Source organism: Pogoniulus pusillus, chromosome 18, assembly GCF_015220805.1.
Source record: "Pogoniulus pusillus isolate bPogPus1 chromosome 18, bPogPus1.pri, whole genome shotgun sequence".
NCBI lineage: Eukaryota > Metazoa > Chordata > Aves > Piciformes > Lybiidae > Pogoniulus > Pogoniulus pusillus.
In genome coordinates this window covers 18,548,905-18,568,704 of record NC_087281.1, presented here as the reverse complement: position 1 = coordinate 18,568,704, position 19,800 = coordinate 18,548,905, and the positions used below count along the sequence as shown (strand labels likewise).

Here is a 19,800-nt window from a genome sequence, read left to right as displayed (position 1 = left end):
CCATGTTATGTTTTTGTTCTAATAGAGAATCTTCCATTCTAGGTTGTTCATGAACTAATGGTTTGCCAAACCATTCTCTGATCTCTAGGTGCATGACATTTGAAATGAGCAAGGTAACAAAGATGTAAGGATCATTTTACTCCTTGGTTTGAATCCCTGCTTCCAAAATTTAGCATAGCAGTACACAGCTGGGCAGCCTAGTAGAAATTTTTGTCAGCAGTAATAAAGATCATGGATATTAGCCACCGTTTGTGGAAACAGCTCTTAGAATCATAGAATCAACCAGGTTGGAAGAAATCATCCAGACCAACCTAGAACCCAGCCCTAGCCAATCAGCTAGATCACGACATTAAGTGCCTCATCCAATCTTTTCTTGCTTAATCTAGGCACTGAGTGTAAGAAATGTAAATGTGACACATGTTCCTTAATAAAGTCTAGCAAATACATATTTTTTTTTGTGTTTGTTGAGTTAATTGAAATAAATTATTCCACAAGTAGGAGAAGAAATACTTCCATGGTGCATTAATTTTCATCCAGTCAGACTATTTCAACTCTTTAACAACATGCCAGAGATGTTATCTGCTAGATAGTACTTAGGCCTAATTATCAACATCATTTTCCTTGTCATGGGCATGATTCAATACTTTGTACTCCTTTTAATGATGAAAGAAGTTGGGGGTGTGTGTGAAATATTTGTTTTGAAAAAAAAAATTAACCTGCCTAGTTCAATGTTCTTTATTCTTACAGGTTACTTGCTGAAAATGATTAATTACTGCTTAAAGGATCAGGAGAAAGTGAATTAAGTGAAATAGTAATCGAGGAGTCAAAACCACAAAACAATTTGTATACTATCATCTAATTTCTCAAAATAAACCAAAGAAAAGCAGCAGGGATATGTTGGTACCATATACTTAGCACTTAATCTAAAGTACCTCTCAAATCCTTCTTCATTTTGCGGAGATCCTTTTGAAAGTCATCAAACTTCAGTTGTGAAGCCTGAAAGAGATCTTGTGGGTCTGGTAGAGGAAAAATGCATTGTTCTTTTCCAGCATCCTGACAAAAACAGAGTTACATGGTACACATTACTTTTTAAAGTAGTAAAAACTGTAACTGAAAGCATCAAGAATGTTTGTGCACATTTCCTCATTTCAATTAGCCAAAGGAAGTATTTTGTAATCTGTTTTTAACCTGGATTAAAAAAATTAGTTCTTACCTCATCAAAATTACGCAAATAGTAGGAGACAATGTAAGACAGAAGACTTCTGCTGTTATCCTGTATAGAAGAATAAAGATTGTTGTGTTACTGGAACTCACACACACAAAAAAATAGTTCAGAAACGATAATTCAAATAAATGCAATATTTAGTGTCAAGGAGAGAGAAATGCTTTGCTGATTTGGTGCCTTGGTTAAAAAAAAAAGAACAAACAAAACCAAAACCCACAAACAAACAACTAAAATAAACCGCAACAAAAACCTCACAGAACAAAAGCAACACCCTGAAAGGCCATTTAATCATTAAAGAAAGTAACAGACACATTGTAACACCCATGTAAGCCACTCCTGATTTTTTAAATCCTAACATTTTGAGTTCTCTAGAAGGAAAAAGAAATTGTTTCTAGGTTGATTTATGAAAGTTGTTTCACAACATTGAGATTCTTTTATTAATCTATAACCAAAATAAGGTTAAATTTAAATAAAGAGAAAGAAGTTATTTTTCTAAATGAAATTTTGCTGCTTCTGGGGTACTTTAGGGTAACTTCCTCATTGTTTCCCCTCTGTAATTCCAGTTATGAAACTTCAGTGGGAATTTTTTTATTTGAAGAGCACTTTTGTATGTGTATTTTTGTATAGCTCATGAACACTGCTGTATTAGAACTCTTCTGATTGATCAGTAGCAAATAAACTGAAGATGTTTCTTGCAATGCCAAGGACAATGGCCATAATACTTTTAGCAAGTATGATGACTAAAGAACTAAGTCATCAACCCAGCTTTAGTGTGCCTAAATGTTCTCTGGAAAAGACTTCTAAAACTGGTGATGCATTCAATTGGAAGCCTGAGCTCAAATAAGCTGCCCTAAACACACTGTATTAAGGCTTCATTCATATTACCAATTCCTTAAGAAACCAGCATGCCATCTAAAGATTAACATGGTCTCAACTCTGGTTGAACAACAGTCTTCTTGCAGTATCTAACCAAACAGCTAATGCAGGTGTATTTAGTGACTGACCAAGCAGTAAAAACAGTTAACAAACTTTGATTTTTCTGTCACATTCATATTAGCAGACCTTGCCAATGACTCATTAGATAGAGGCAGGCAACCAGCAATAGAACAAGGGGACATAGTCTCAAGTTGTGCCATGAGAGGTGTAGGCTGGATGTTAGGAGGAAGTTCTTCCTGGAGAGAGTGATTGGCATTGGAATGGGCTGCCCAGGGAGGTGGTGGAGTTGCCAACCCTGGAGGTGTTCAAGAAAAGACTGGATGAGGCATTTAGAGTCATGGTCTAGTTGATTATCTAGGGCTGGGTGCTAGGTTGGACTGGATGATCTTGGAGGTTGCTTCCAACCTGGTTGATTCTATGATTCTATAAATTTAAAGTCTATAGAATTATTGCTACAAACCTTTCTCATACCACTGCCCACATTCTAATGAGTGCTTTTATCATAGTCATAGAGACTCAAAGGTTAATGTTTACTTGGAAATCACAAGAGATAATGGCAGGGGCTGAAAGAAAGAATTGCCCATTGCTAGTGAAGATCAGGTTTGTGACCATATGAAGAACTTGAGAGTGTACAAGTCCATGGGACCCAACTGGATACATCCAAAGGTATTGAGGGAACTGGCAGACAAGGTCACTAAATCATCTTCTATTATATTCAAAAAGTCATGGCATTCTGGGGAAGCCCTCACTGACTGGAAAAGGGGAAACAATGCCCATTTTCAAAAAGGGGAAGAAGGATGATCCATAGGCCAGTCACTCTCACCTCTATGCCCAAGAAGATTGTGGAGCAGATCCTCCTGGAGGCACTGCTGGGGCAGAAGAATAACAAAGAGATGATTGAGTACAATCAACTCAGCTTCAGCAAGGGCAAATCATGCCTGACAATCATGGTGGCCTTCTATAAAAAGGTCACAAGATCAACAGACAAGGGGAAAGCAGCCAATGTCATTTATCTGGAACTGAGCAAAGTCTTTGACACTGTCCCACATGACATCCTGATCTCCAAGCTGGTAAAAAACAGGTTTGATGGATGGACCACTTGGTGGATAAAGAACTGGCTTGATGGTCATACCCAAAGAGTGGCTGTCAATGGGTCCATGTACAAATGGAGGCCTGTGACAAGTGGAGACTCTCAAGGACCATTATTGGAACTGGTCTCATTTAACATTTTCATTGGTGACATGGGCAGTGGCACTGAGTGCACCCTCAGCAAGTTTGCTGATGAAGTGGGGCATGCCAACCTCATGAGGATCAACAAGACCTAGTACAGGGTCCTGCATTTGTGTTGAGGCAATCCCAGTCACTGATACAGGCTGGGTGGAGACTGGCTTGAGAGCCCCAAAAAAATGGCTCAATATGAGCCATCAGTGTGTGTTTGCAGTCCAGAAAGCCAACCATATCCCGCATTGCAGCAAGAGGAGTGCGGCCAGCAAGTCAAGAGAGGCAAATCTCTCCCTTCTACACTGTTCTCGTGAGACCTCACATGTAGTACTGCGGACTGTTCTGGAGCCCCGATTACAAGAAAGACATGGACATGCTGGATCGTGTCCATAGAAGGGCCACGAGGATGATCAAAGGTCCTTTCCTATGAGGACATGCTGAGAGAGCTGGGGTTGTTCAATTTGGAGAAGAAAAGGCTCCAAGAAGACCTTAATGTAGCCTTCCAGTATCTGAAGGGGGCCTACAGGAAAGCTGGTAAGGGACTTCTTAGGGTGTTGGGTAGTGATAGGACTAGGGAGAATGGATCCAAGTTAGAGGAGGGTAGACTTGCATTAGACATTAGGATCTAGTGGAAAGTGTACCTGCCTATGGCAGGGGAGTTAGAGCTAGATCATCCTCAGGGTTTCTTCCAACCCTAACAATTCTGTGATTCTGTGGAAAGCAGATTTTTGAACGAACTCCAATTTAAGTAACCAAAGCCAAAACCAATACATTCTGACAACACAGAGCACAGCACAGAGTTTAGCACTGAGCAAGAAAGAAAACTACTTATCATCCTCCTTATTCGAATGACTATACCAGTCCATCTTAAATCAAAATGTACTTGCTGCAATTACCCATTACTTGGATGGTTCCATTGTCCAATCTGAAATGCACACTCTGTTAATCATAATGTATATAAAGAATGAATTTTGGGTTATCCCAAATACTCAGGATGCCTACTCAACGACTTTCAGGAGCGAGCTGGGCTTTTTTTCTCACAAATATTCTGAATCAGCATCCAATCACAATTAACTTTCCTATTACAACTTCTTCCACTTCTGTAACAAAACCTTCAACTGTATAAAGATCAGAGTATAATTTCTGAATATAGGAAAAGTTAGAACTATACAGTGGAGGATAAATGTTATTTAACTTGGGTTTTCTTGTTATTTACAGTAATGAAACGAGAGAGCTCTTTTTTGTATTTCTACAGAAATACATTCACCTCTAGAAGTGTTATCAGCTAAGTATGGTAATGAAACAATTCCTGTTGATATGTCTTTGTGATCAGCTAAGTATGGTAATGAAACAATTCCTGTTGATATGTCTTTGTGATCAGCTAAGTATGGCAATGAAACAATTCCTGTTGATATGTCTTTGTGATCAGCTAAGTATGGTAATGAAACAATTCCTGTTGATATATCTTTGTGATCAGCTAAGTATGGTAATGAAACAATTCCTGTTGATATATCTTTGTGATCAGCTAAGTATGGTAATGAAACTATTCCTGTTGATATGTCTTTGTTATCAGCTAAGTATGGTAATGAAGCAATTCCCGTTGATATGTCTTCATGAGTTTCACATCGACTCAGAAATTCAGACAAAGTAATTTTGTGACAAAGTAACATTCTCAGGTCAGCAGAAGTCAATAATCAGCTTACACTGCTCTTGACATCTTTCAGCTTTGGCAGGATATCTAGTCCAAACCCATCAGCCTGCCCTCGTGTCCTGTTTCCACCGTTCATGTAATTTCCAAAGGCAAGAACCAAACCCAGGACCTGCATAACTCCTGACCCATTTTTCAATGTCTACAAAATGGAAAGAGAAACAACTCATCATCCAAAGTTACAATAACACTTATGGTTAACAGTACTATCGATGAGCAGATTATATAAAGTATTATTTCTAAACGCAGTATCAAAGACTGAAATGTAGGGAATTAATAACCTGCTACAGCAAAAAAGGAGTAATATCGATATGTAATTTGTTGTGAAGGAAGGATGTTATCTCCAAAATGGACAATTAGGATAAAAAATAAGATAGTCTACTAGGAAAAAAAAAAAAAAAAAGGTAGTTTATACATTACTATCAAAGATGATCTACAGACTAAAATAAAACAGAAATTCCTTAACTGATGCAGATGCTGTGAACAGTGTACTTAATTTAGTAGAAAACTCTATGAGAAGTCCACCAAAAAAATCACATGGAATAATTAAAACATGAATCTACTATTTATAAAAGCTGCTAAACAGTAAATCAAATATGATGATTCACATAGCATTCAGTGGTGAGAATACTGATGAAACCTGCATTTTAAAGCCCTGGTTTTGTTTTGCATGGAACCACAAAATTCCAGTAGTATCTTCTAGGTAGAGAAAATACTGCTATCTCTAACTGATTTTAGCTATGAGAGATTATTGAGCTGCACACATCCAAAATCCAAGCAAATGCAAGGTGGACTGAACTGGTGTTCAGGAAAGAGTTACACAGTCACTGTAAAGAGGAAAGATTTTGCTTTAAGAAAAAGAGAACAAACAGAATTTCCCAGAAAATCGTGTACACTGATGGCAAAAGCACAGCATCATTCAGTGCCAAAAGCTAATCTTAACCTTTGCTTTGATGTTTAAGTGCAATCACAAAAATGTTCTATACTGCTATCTTTCAGATGCAATGAGTAAATTAAATAAAGTGAAAACTTTTGAAATATGAGTACAACTTAACAAGATTAAACATCAGAAATTCAGCTCTACCTTTTCACAGAGCCTAACCTACCTCACAGAGCTTCTGTAACAACTGAAGTTTGCGACGTATCGAACAAATGCTTTCTAAAAACGTCGACTGGAACAGGATGCAAAACACACGTTCTGAAAAGTTTGGGATTAGTGAAAGCTCATAAAGGAACCTGTAGGAGTGATTAAAGAAAATTGTGAGTCACTGTCAGTAGGTACAGGATTTCACTACTTTAATTTTATAACATCTCTAGATAGTTTACTATAGCTGGGAAAGTCTTCTGCAGTGAGCAAAGCTGTTCTTTCATAAGTATGTTCTTACTGTTCAGGCTTATCCAAAGACTTGGCGTTTTCTTTTTCCTTGGATGTTTTGCTATGCTTTTCTATTTTTTCTAATTCATCTGATTGTGCTCTCTGGAATAAAAGAAAGAATGTAATTAAAGAAAGTCAAACAATATAAAGATGCCTCATAAGAAATCATATTCATAGATTTTTCTTTTCATTCTAGCCATCATCTGCTTATGGAACAACTACTTAGTAGAGTGAAGTATAAATACATGGAAAATAGAACAACTTCCAAATATATTGACTACTAGTAATCTGCAAAAGATTTATTCATTCAACCATGCACTGAGACAAAAATCTTCTTTCCCAATGCCTTTTCTTTGGCTGTTTATAATGTCTTTGGATCAAAGAACTCTCTTCTTGAGCTGTGTTTCTTCTTCCAAATCTGTTGGGCTGCATTTGAGTGCAATGTGATCTTTAAATGTACATTTAAATAATAACCTTCTTTAAAACTAAATGAAAATAAGTTTGTTTACTGCAATATGAATGTTATTCAGTGTTTGGAAAATGCTGTGGAACAATGTAAAATAGTTGATTTATGGTAGAACTTTCATACATATCATAATACATCAGAACTACTGCAAGATTCTTTGGAGTAAAATGATTGTCATTTTTATTTTAATAAGCCAAAACAATTACATGTAAACTGCCTAGTTTCTTGGAGAACCCTGTAGCACGTTGTGTGGTCTTTTCTTCAATCTTCCAATCAAAAGAAACAGAGCCTCACTTCTTTATGTGCTCCATGCTACACTGAAATTACTTTTTCCAACTGGAAAATGGAATGGCATGTAAAGGAAGAAAAGTAGAATGGAAACTTCTCTTTCTGACCCTTCTTTTGACATCTATATGGTTTTCAAAATAGATTCAAAACATTAATTTGTGCAAGAGTGAAAAAAAGTAATAAATATATCTAGCTTTATTCCTTTAAGAACACATTACACACATTATTAACTTACTCCACCACAGAATTTGAAGACAGCAGTGGAAAATCATAGTTTAACTACTTAAATAGTGGCAAAGCAAAAGATGATACATCTGCATTTTTCTTGTATGCTTTTGCACAATTAGCAGAAGAGGTATGGAACAATCTCAAATCATACTGGCACAGTTCCACCAGCAATCTGAAAACAGAAATTCAAGTTTGGACAGTTCTGAGGCTGTTGAACAGCCTTCCAAATGCAAAGGGAGAAAACACTGACTTGAAACAGAAAGATTAAGAGATTAAAGAGTCACTCAGAAGAAAAAGCACTTCAGAGTTTCTCTGATTACTTCAAGAAGTCTGGGAATGACAATAAGGCCATCTATCTTGAATACTAAGGCATTCTAATACTTTGCTAGCATTTCTGTGAGTGTTCTTCAAAGGCCATCTTCTCTAAAGTAGTCTGATCTTACTTATTAAATACTCCAACAAACAGGAAATATTGCAAAACACCTTTTTCCTCCAACAATAAACTTTGTTCTTGACACTGAGAAATTATAATGATGGTAGTGCCTTTATCACAGATCAATAGAATAGCTAAGATTTGAAAGGAGCTTAGTCAAACTCTTTTGGCACAAAGTAGAGGCAACTAGAACAGGTTTCTCAGCATTGCGTGAAGTTATGTTCTGAAGATCTCCAAGGATGGAGACCTCATGACCTCTCAGGCAGCCCAGTACTTGGACACTCTAGCAATAAAAACAAGAGTTCTCAAATGGAATTTCCACTATATCGGTTCCAAGAGGCCCACGTCTTTACACTGGGAATCACTGAGTGCTCTTTACTTCCTCTCTCAAATCAGATACTTGCACATCTTGATAAGTCTCCTCTGAGCTTGCTCTTCTCTGAACTGAACAACCTCAGCTCTCTCAGCCTCTCCTTATATGATACACTCTCTAGATTTTTAAACATCATCGTGGCCCTTCACTGGACTTGCAACACACTTGGACATATATTGAGGCACCGAGGAGCCCAGAACAAGACACAGCACTCTAGATGTACTCTCAGCAATGCTGAAAAAAGGACAGTAATCACTTCCTTTGACTTGCTTGATACTTCCTTGATCTATCTGTGTGTACTTCGCCATGTCTGTCTGTTAGCAAGAGCTAGGCTGAAACACATTTACCAGTTCTTAATTTTAGTATACTGGCAGTGGCCCATCCATAATACTCAATTTCCTGGATTCCTTTCCTCAGTAGCACTTCAGCGTGGGAAAACAAACTTGGGGATTCATCCTTCAAAGATTTTCTTTTCTACATAAAGTTTCTGTCAAGACAAGCATCAGACATATAGACACAACCACAGTGGTAATTTTTTCTTGTGTAATACTATCCTGAAGAGAAAGACATTTTCAAGATACTAAGATCAGAAAACTGCATCAATTGTCTTAGAAGATTCATCTGGACACAGAGTGAGAATTAAGGAAGACCCAACTAACTGCAGAAGTTCCCATTTAAGTATTGCAGGTGCTGTTGAAGAGGAACACTTAATTTTGGTTTTGTCTTGGGGAACAGGTGTAGACTGGTACATTTTTCACTTCATCTAGAATGTTCTTCCCCAATGTAGAGTTACAAGAAAGCTTTCATTTCAAATCAGTTGGAACTCTCTTGGCTTTGGATGAAACCTACAAATTTCAGAAACCAGAAGGATGCCAGTAGAGATAGCATCATTTCAGTGGTCAGACCATGGAGATCTAGGTATGTAAATGACATGACTTTATAAGAAGATCTTATTCAATTTACACACACCAAAAAAAAAAAAGTTCTCACTAGCAGATTTTAAATTAAGGGAACAGATTTTAAATTGAGTGCTATTATTTCTTGTCAACCTGTAATTTCTTTTTCATAATAAAGAGAACATATTTTAGCAAGGAGTATAAACCTAAATGGTTACTTGCAAATCCTGTAAAATACATAGCTAGAGTACTCTCTCTTCTGACCTTTTACACACAGTGAAATATTAGAGTGCTTATCACAGCAATCTATTGTATACATGTATGTTCAGGTTGTTAATGTTTCTACACCAAATCCCACAGGCAAAGGTTAGGCAGATTTACTATTCCTTATTTAAGCCATTAGACTCAGACTGTGTATTCAAAGAAATAACAACTGGCAAACATACAATGGCTAAGTATGATCCAGTCATGGGCGGGCCTGAGAAAAACTTGAGGGATGGAGAGATGCTTTACACTCTTTATCCAAATCAAGAGGTCCAAGTATATGGTCTGAGCTCAGAAAAAAAGCCCAAGTTTAAGACACTAATTTTGCTTATGATGTCCAGAGCTGAGTGTATTTCAACTATGACAGAAAAAGAATAAGGCTGATGTGCCTTCTGCACAATTATTATTTCTCAATTTTTCTACCAGCTAGCTTTAATCTTTTATTCCCTTATTTGAAGACAAGTAATATATATATATACTGCCTTCCAATATTTGTATTAAGAAACAACACCTTTGCTACATACTTCTTATAGAAATCATTAATCTGAATGCATTATCACCTCTTTTAATGCCACTGTGCTTGATTTCATTGAATTTTAGCTATTCTGTAGCATTATAAATAGAGTAAAATAGGATAATATTCCAGAATTTGAGATTAACAACATCTAAAAAGCATAAATCTGATGGAAATTAAGACAAAAATGACACTGCTTTAGTTTAACTCTTTCCTCACTTTTGTCAGAGTATGAACTTAACCTAGATTTAGTCATACCAAAATTCATAGGGGTCATTTTTTCCACTTTACATCACACATCCACTGGTCAATTTTATTTTCTTACAACAGAATCTTAGCTCCGAATTTAGATCAGTCTAAATGTGTATTGGGTTTAAGTTTTTGGTGTGTATTTTTGGTCCACTTGATTTTCACAGTTAATGTTGTACAATTCAAAAGCATTGACTAAGTAATGTTGTCAAAAGTCACTAAAAGAACAAGCATATACAGAGATGCTCAAGGTTAACAACTATGATTCTCTTTTAATGCTGGGTGATGTATCAAAAATGAGGTACAATCTGTAGTCTTTGCATGAAGACATCACATTGTAATTGCCATTTTTGAAAACCAAACCAACCAATCAAAACAAAACCACAACAAAAAAACCCAAACCAACAGGTATTTCAGAAGAAGATTTGAATTTAGCATCAGAGTGGAGGCAAGCTCTTCCGACTGGGTACCTTTCACTCTTTTGATGTTTTGAAAGCACTGACTTAAGATTTTTAAAGATTAAAAACAGGGTAGACAAAGGATGCATATTTCATTCTGTGATTTGAAAAAGGCAAATTTGTAGATCAAAGATAACTTTTTGATACAATATTTAATCCATTTTTATACATGTATTTTCACAATTAGAGTGAAAACGTAAGCAGGAGCAGGTTTACCTTATTATAAACAGTAGTGTTTTATCTAAAAACTCAGTTGCTAAGAGACTTTTCAAAGTAAACATTCACTTATTTTCCGATAAGTACATTTCTCATCACAATCAATATGGCCTAACCAAGCACAGCAAACTGACAATTGCACCGAGTTTTATCCACTTCCTCCCCTCTAATTAATGCTGCCACCTGGAGCCCTTGCTGTTAGGGAGTTTGTTAAAGCACATTAAAGTGTTCCAAAAATAATTTAACCTATTAGACTCTCCTATTAAAGTTGTCCAGATTTGAAATAGATAGCTCATTCATAGCATCATAGAATCAACCAGGTTGGAAGAGACCTCCAAGATCATCCAGTCCAACCTAGCACCCAGCCCTATCCAGTCAACCAGACCATGGCACTAAGTGCCTCAGTCAGTCTTTTCTTGAACACCTCCAGGGGCGGTGCCTCCACCACCTCCCTGGGCAGCCCATTCCAATGCCAATCACTCTCTCTGTGAAGAACTTCCTCCTAACATCCAGACTATGCTTGAGACTGTGTCCCCTTGTTCTATTGCTGGTTGCCTGGGAGAAGAGGCCAAACCCCACCTGGCTACAACCTCCCTTCAGGTAGTTGTAGACAGCAATGAGGTCACCCCTGAGCATCCTCTTCTCTAGGCTAAACACCCCCAGCTCCCTCAGCCTTTCCTCACAGGGTTTGTGTTCCAGGCCCCTCACCAACTTTGTCTCCCTTCTCTGGACACATTCCAGCACCTCAACATCTCTCTTGAATTGAGGGGCCCAGAACTGGACACAGTACTCAAGGTGTGGCCTGAGCAGTGGTCCTACTGGCCACACTGTTCCTGATGCAGGCCAGGATGTCATTGCGTCTCTTGGCCACCTGGGCACACTGCTGGCTCATCTTCAGCTTACTATCTATCAGTACCCCCAGGTCCCTTTCCTCTTGGCTGCTCTCCAGCCACTCAGTCCCCAGCCTGTAGCGCTGCTTGGGGTTGCTGTGGCCAAAGTGCAGAACTCTGCCCTTGGCCTTGTTAAATCTCATCCCACTGGCCTCTGCCCACCTATGCATCCTGTCCAGGTCCCTCGGCAGGGCTCTCCTACCTTCCATCAGATCAACACTTGCTCCTAGCTTGGTGTCATCTGCAATTATCAACATATATTTAAAAACCTTTTTATAACTCAAACTACACAAGCATGTATAAGAACTATGTGACTGTGCTACACAGTGCAGCAGTAAAGACCTCACTTGGTGCAATATTGCTTAATCCTATTAATAATTGAGGGCTTGGGTCTTTGTTAGGGTATGGGTTTCTTCATTTATTGAAAAAATCACTGACATGTATACAGCAACTCTGTGGTTTAACAAGACTTTAATTCCTCAGTAAACAGGAATTGAGCCCTCAGGATTGTGGCTTTTGAAATTAGGGTGTGTTTAGGTTTGGAGACTGCCCAAATTTCATTCACATTTAAGAAGGGAAAGCACCACATCAGACATATGCAATCAGAAAAAAAATTATTACATTCTGAGAGAAGACTGTAAAACAAATGCTCCCATATGTTCCATAGAGATCAAATAGAAAGGCTGAGAACTAGTGCTGTGGTATTGAAATATCCAGGAAAAAAATCCCAGTGCAATAAATAAATCCTAAGAAGTAAAAACTAACAGCTGTGAAGTGGCCAAATGAGATCTCCACTTACACCAGGATGAGCCTGAGTAACAAGGGAGGAGTAGAAAATGCCCACCTCTCTGATACCAATCCTTGCTTACACTTTTTATTCATTGGACAATATTGTTTTAATTAGTAAAGCTACCAAAGGAAGCAAATGTAAAGTTTTGATCAGATATAAAGTAATGATATAATATTCAATTAAAAAAATGAGTTTCTTTTGAGGCACAGCTTTATCAAACAGATAATCCTTACAAAGTCCTTACAAAGATTACTTCAAATAAACTGTTGGGTTTTGTTTGTTTTGAGTTTTTTGCTGGTTGGTTTGGGTTTTTTTTGGTTGCTGGGGGTTTTTTGTCTTGTACCCAAGCAAACAGAGCAAAGAAGTGGGGCTGATCTGTCTTGTACCCAAGTAAATAGAGCAATGAAGTGGGGCTGATCTGTCTGATACTCAAGCAAATAGAACAATGAAGTGGGGCTGATCTGTCTGGTACCCAAGCAAATAGAGCAATGAAGTGGGGCTGATCTGCCTGGTACCCAAGCAAATAGAGCAATGAAGTGGGGCTGATCTGCCTGGTACCCAAGCAAATAGAGCAATGAAGTGGGACTGATCTGTCTGGTACCCAAGCAAATAGAGCAATGAAGTGGGACTGATCTGTCTGGTACCCAAGCAAATCGAGCAATGAAGTGGGGCTGATCTGCCTGGTACCCAAGAAAACAGAGCAATGAAGTGGGGCTGATCTGCCTGGTACCCAAGCAAATCAATACATTATCATTATTCCAACTGTGCAAGTCTTGCTAGAGATGAACAGGTGATATTCTCCTCCATTAGGAGAGTATCTGCTAGACATTTTCTGTAATTAATGAAGGTAATGACAAAAGGAACACAACAGCACTTGGCCATTTCAATGAACTGTAAATTTTTAGTTCGTGCATTGTACTAAAACACCAAAGTATATTAAAGATGACCTTAATGAAGCATTTGAAAAGTATCCTCTTAGTATATTAGCCACATAGGAGGCCTATTTTTAACGCTAATAAATAAATAAAATTATTATGCAATATAAAGGAGGGAAGTATAAGAAAACGATGAGGGCAGTATTTATACTATGTACTTCTTACAACCACAAATACATGTAATTTTTCATCACCTAAAAAATGTGTGGAAAGGGATATAACTGTGTAATAAAGAATCATAGAATCAACCAGGTTGGAAGAGACCTCCAAGAACATCTGGTCCAACCTAGCACCCAGCCCTAGCCAGTCATCTAGATCATGGCACTAAGTGCCTCTAAAAATAATGTAAAATGAAAGTAAGATAGACTGAACTAGAAATCCTATAGCATGAGGATGGGAATTGTTTAAAGTATAAAGATTTTGAGAGAGAGTAAGTATGCATGTGACCATTATCAGTGTTGAGTGAGGTAATACATCATGGTTGAAAAAAAGAATAGAAGTGTTTTCTAGTTCTTGTCAGAATTCTGTTTTTCATTTTGCTTAGATGATTTTTTTTCCCTCTCTCTGTGAAGTGGACTAAAAAATACTGTCTCTTTTCAGGCTCCAAAGTGGATTATTTACAAGAAATCTCATAAATCAACAAATAATTCCAAAGCAGGCCATAGAAAACCAGAGTCTAAACCACCAAAATCTGGAAGGTGTAAAAGCAATCAACACATTATCAAAACTATAAAGTGAGGGAAATAAAAAAAATCACTACAATATCATACATTGCCCTTTAATGCCATTTGTGTTTCACAGCTTAGCATTTCATATTTTCAGGTTCCTTGGAGGGTAAGTACAAAGCCTCTTTGTTCTTTCCAGAGATGTCTTGCCAGACCTCCATATATTCAGGGAACATACTTGGGAGCAGGGGACAATGCTTGATGGCCTCAGCTGAAGACAGAAACATGCTTCCAAGATCCAATGTTTACAATTTTGTAAGTGACCAGCCTTGTCCAGTTTTACAACGTGTTTGAGTACAAACTGAATCCTCAGTTTTGCATACTTAGTGATCAAGCACTCTCTGATGATTTAGGACCTGGGAAATAAATCTTCTGAGGAGCAACTGATGGAGCTGGGGACTGTTTACTTTGAAAAAGAGGAGAGTGAGGAGAGACCTTATCGCAGTTTACAGCTACCTCAAAGGACCTTGTTGAGAGGCTGTTGCTGGTCTCACAGGAAAATAATAACAGAACAAGAGGGAATGGCCTCAAGCTATGACTGTGTAGCTTTAGACTGGACATTAGGCAAACATTTTTTTTCCACAGAAAGAATGGTCAGGCATTGGAGTGGGCTGCCCAGGGAGGTGGTTGAGTCCCTGCCCCTTGATATGTTTAAATGTTGTTTGGATGTGGTGCTTGAGGATATGGTTTAAGGGTGAACTTTGTAGGGTAGGAATAACTGTCAGACATGGTGATCCTGAGGGTCTTTTCCAGCCTGAATGTTTCTGTGATTCTGTATCATTTATAAAGCCCCTGGCAGTTTATACTGGGTTTGGTTACTTTAACTTAAAGCAACACTTGTACTTTCAAAGAATTATAATTATTGTGGAGCAACCCCTGAAATAATAATAATTAAATGCTACAGTTCCATCAGCAGAATTACTGTTGTCAAAACAATTTCTTCCTTGCACAATATTGTTATATTAGTAAAACCAGAAAGTGAGGGCAGTGACCTTAAGCACAAGGTCTGAAACATACTGATCAAAGAATACATTCCCCCCCCCCAAAAAAAGGCAGCAAAATCAATTTCTGTGTAGTCACTCAGAAGTTATATTACTTACATGAAAAGGTAGGCACTATGTAAAATACACAACAGCAATTAATACTATTTCAAGTACTAAATGCTTATTATTTTTGTTGTTTGGGGGAAGATGAAGTCAATTCAAAATAGGACACACTCTATAAGCTTTTCAAAATAGGACACACTCTATAAGCTCTCTGATGTTACTGATGCAAACTACAAATACCTTCTACATGGATATAAGTATTCCTACATTGTATGGACTTCCTCTGATTACTCACATTCTCATACAGGGCTTGAAGGGTCTCTAGGTCAACAACAGAGTTGTCCAAGTTCACAACAGCTACAAAGAAAAAACACACACACAAAATAAAAACAAACAAACAAACAAACAAAAACCACAAAAGAAAAAGAAATTAGTTGTCAGGATGATAAAACATCTGTGAAAGAAAGACTGAGCACAACACCCAGCAATAGATTTTATGACCTACTGGTTGTACAGCTTAAAGGTTTTAACTTTATTAATGCCTTGAATAGCACCATTCCTAAGACCATAAGCTAGAAACCTGGTAGGGCCAGGTGTCAAGTGTTAAAGAATTCATCTCCCTCCCCTGAAGTACACAAACATGATCCCAGGAGTATGGCCGTAGCCAGAGATAAGCTTTGCATCAGACTTTCATGGTCCAGCTGAAAGCATTATAAAAATCTGTAAATCTGCCCCACAGCCACACACACACACTCACCTAACAAAGCTCATTCTTGTCACTGGTTGGCTTCAGCCTTAAACTGATTAATCCACAAGTCAGCCAGTTAAAACACTTCAAAACACCTGACAAGGGTCAAGTTTTCTGCACACTAAGCCAGCACGTTTATTACACATACAAAATATGTCTTTTCCTGTTCCCAACCAAACCTGGTGCCACACACATGCTGTATTTTTAAGCATCAGAAAGTCAGTTCAACAGCACAAAGTGAGTGATTTATCTCCCTAATCAGGATTTGGGGGGGAAAAAAAATCCAAATCACCAAGAGTCACTCCGACTCACCCCTTGCATTAACCACATTTTACGTGGCACAGGAAATGCTGATGCAAACTAGCAAAAAAATTATTCTCATCTAATATCAAGTATTGTTTTGAAAGTAATACTCTTCACTCTTCTTCTATTTTCTGCAAGGTCTCCATTCAAAGGCCAGATAAATCCAACTCCCCTCATCCAGAACTTAAATCTTGAAAAAAATTAATTGAATCTTCATTAGAATGTGATGTTAATGAATAATTTTTATCACTTTATAATAGGCTTCTTGCCATTCTGCATTTGATTTTTTTTTTGTTGTAATGGGGCTCTGTGTGGGTGCACTCATGCAGCAAGTAAAAATGATCCTCTAGGCAAGATAAATTTAGAAATTGTAATATTGATTAACAATAGAGGCCCCAGCTTTAGGTTCCTTTAGGTTCTATAAACCCAAGTCCTTATATGTCACAGAGAAATTTTGTATATACATGTAAAGACTACAGACAATATAGAATCATAGATTCTATGATAGAATCATAGATTCTAGGCAAGATTAATTTATAATTGTAATATTGATTAATAATAGAAACCCCAGCTTTAGGTTCCTTTAAGTTCTACAAACCCACGTCCTTAAATGTCATAGAGAAATTCTGTATATACATGTAAAGACTACAGACAATATAGAATCATACATTCTAGGCAAGATCAGTTTAGAAATTGCAATATTAACAATGGAAACGCCAGCTTCAGGTTCCTTTATGTTCTATAAACCCAGGTACTTAAATGTCACAGAGAAATGTTATATATACATATAAAGACTACAGACAATATAGAACCACAGAATCATAGATTCTAGGCAAGATTCATTTAGAAATTGCAATATTGATTAACAATGGAAACCCCAGATGTAGGTTCCTTTATGTTCTATAAACCTATGAACTTAAATGTCATAGAGAAATTCTGTATATACATGTAAAGACTACAGACAATATAGAATCATAGATTCTAGGCAAGATTCATTTAGAAATTGTAATATTGATTAACAATGGAAACCCCAGCTGTAGGTTCCTTTATGTTCTATAAACCCACGTCCTTAAATGTCATAGAGAAATTTTGTATATACATGTAAAGACTACAGACAATATAATTCAAGCTCATGTGTTTCCGATTGCTTGAAAGCATTTAGATAGCACTCTGAGTCTGGGACTCATCATGTTTCCCCTTTGCAGGCTTGAGACATAGTTTTAGTTACAGCATAAGAAAATTAAAAACAAAGAAGTGTTGATTAAACTAAGCAGGCTACACTGTATCTGCATCAAGGCCATGGAGCTGACTCCTAGGATTGAAACAAAAAAAAGCACTTAAGGAATTAATTAATTTTCATCATTAGTATTTTAAAGATTTGGGGGCTTGCACCATTTGACCTTCAACAGAAAACAAGAGAGTCTGAAAGATAATGGCTATGCAACAGTTACCATTTCAGGAAGCAACACTTTTTGTTTTATTTTGGGGGAGGGGACACATGCGAAAATCTGCTACTAATTATTTGGCATATTTTGAAACTCCTGGATTTTTGTTCCCCCCCGAGTGTAATAACTGTTGCAACAGAGACTTAAAGATGCCCTCTTAACAAACTGTAGCATATGTCGTATTTAATAACCCTTGTAGGACTGTCTGAATGCTTAAAAACATGCTAAATTTGCCTTGTAGTACTGATGACTAAAACTAACATGCAAATAGAAATGAGATCTACTTTGGGCCTGAGAGTTCTAAGAAAACACATATGCCAAAGCACACATACAAGAAGCTTTATTAAAACCAGGATATATTATGAAACCAAATTTGTATTATGCCTACACTTCAGCACGCTTATGCAATGTTTTCACATATGAACATATTCCCAAGGCTTCAGCTATTTATTCTGAGTTGTGGCTGCCTTCTGCTGGCTCTCCCCCTTTCTCTCCCTTCTAAAGGCTGCCTGCTCCTGCACTAAGAAATACGACACAAGTTCCTGCTCTGACTTTTGCTCAGTGTTAAGATCACCCACGGATTACTCCGGGAGCAATAGACCACTTTTGTTTAAATGCTTGTAGGAGATAAGAAAACTCCTGGCAAACACAACGGTGCCAGGTCTGTGTACTTTCAACAAAGCAGGTATGCAGAAGAGTGTACATACTTCAGGGAGCTGCTTAAAACAAATCAGTCTGAGAGAAGGACTTGGAGCAATTAGATCCTAGTATATACGTTTCAAATCTCCTCCTCCCAAGACAAATACATTTCTATAGATTTCCATCTACTGATGTCTATGTTCAGAAATAGCAGCCTAGCATCCCACAAGGATTTTTCAATGTTCACTATATTATTCCCCTACTCCAAGGAACTGGGAGATGAGCTTCTGTTCTTTGGAGGGACTGCAACATCATCACGCAGATCATGATAGCTGTCAAAATAAATGATGAGTGCTGCATACTTAATTCCATCATGTAGACTATTTGAACTGATAAAAACAATTATGCTTCGTCATGCAGCCAAGCTTACTAGCTAAACACGCTCCCTCCCTACAATCAGCATGACTACACAAGTATCTAATGGAAGGATTCTATGTGTGGAGGCAACATAATGAAAAAAAAGGACAAACATTAATTTCCTTATATCAAAATATTCCAATTCATGCTACAATGCCAGTATACTTTTATACAAACATCTGGAGAAGGGCTAATAATCAACTGGTAGATGTTGGGCATTTTCACCTATGGGACTATTTCAAAAAGTGATTTTTCTGTTTCACTTGACATTGCCATTTCCTAGTCTTGACTAGCATAAAATGACCTTTAACAACCAACATATCATCCAGCCTTTTTGATACATCCATCAGATGGCAGGGAAGAATATTGTGCTAGTTTGAAGCAGGCTAGAATGTTTCGATGAGAACTAGATTACAGGCTGTGGAAAGAAAACAAGGCTGATGTCTACTTCACTCACAGGCTTGCTGAGAAGTATAGGAACAAGAAATAAAAACATTAGATACTCTCAGCATCACTCTCGCTTGGGGTGCTGGCTGAGCTGCATCTCTCTAACCTCACCCTCCATTTTTCTTTCCTAATCCACTTTGCTTCCTAACCCCCTGGCCAAATCTCCATTCTTCCTTGGGACTGGGGTAAGGTTGAGAGGGGTAGGGAGAAGGTGCAGGGGTGGTTGAGAGCCCCTCCTGGGGACTCAGGTTTCTGGGAGGACTGTTGCGTTTCTGTATTACCGTTTACCTTGTATATTTCTGTATATAACTGTATAGACTGTAAATATCTGCTTGTATATTGTGCTAGCTGTAAATATAAGCTTCATTCATATTTCCAGAGCTGGCTGAGTCTAGTCTGGGTGATTTCTAAAGTGGAAGGGGGACAGGGAACACCCAAACCATCACAAATATCTATTGACTTTCACTCTAACAGGCACAACTTTCTTTTAAGCACATCAGACTCAAGCATTTAGTTGTTACTGTCAAGATTTCACAGTTCTACTTTCTTGCTTTTCTGCTGCTAT

General features: G+C 37.7%; 1 protein-coding gene across 4 annotated transcripts in view; it reads right to left on the bottom strand.

Moving 5' to 3' along the window:
- Window positions 1-19,800, bottom strand: part of FMN2 (formin 2) — a 157,822-nt gene that overhangs the window by 58,556 nt on the left and 79,466 nt on the right. For all 4 annotated transcript variants that reach the window (XM_064158612.1, XM_064158616.1, XM_064158614.1 and 1 more), the window contains 6 exons: window positions 15,532-15,593; window positions 6,476-6,567; window positions 6,197-6,326; window positions 5,086-5,232; window positions 1,214-1,273; window positions 933-1,053 (listed from right to left, as the gene is read on the bottom strand). In XM_064158612.1, the coding sequence (XP_064014682.1) occupies window positions 933-1,053; window positions 1,214-1,273; window positions 5,086-5,232; window positions 6,197-6,326; window positions 6,476-6,567; window positions 15,532-15,593 (612 nt within the window). The remainder of the gene's footprint in view (window positions 1-932; window positions 1,054-1,213; window positions 1,274-5,085; window positions 5,233-6,196; window positions 6,327-6,475; window positions 6,568-15,531; window positions 15,594-19,800) is intronic.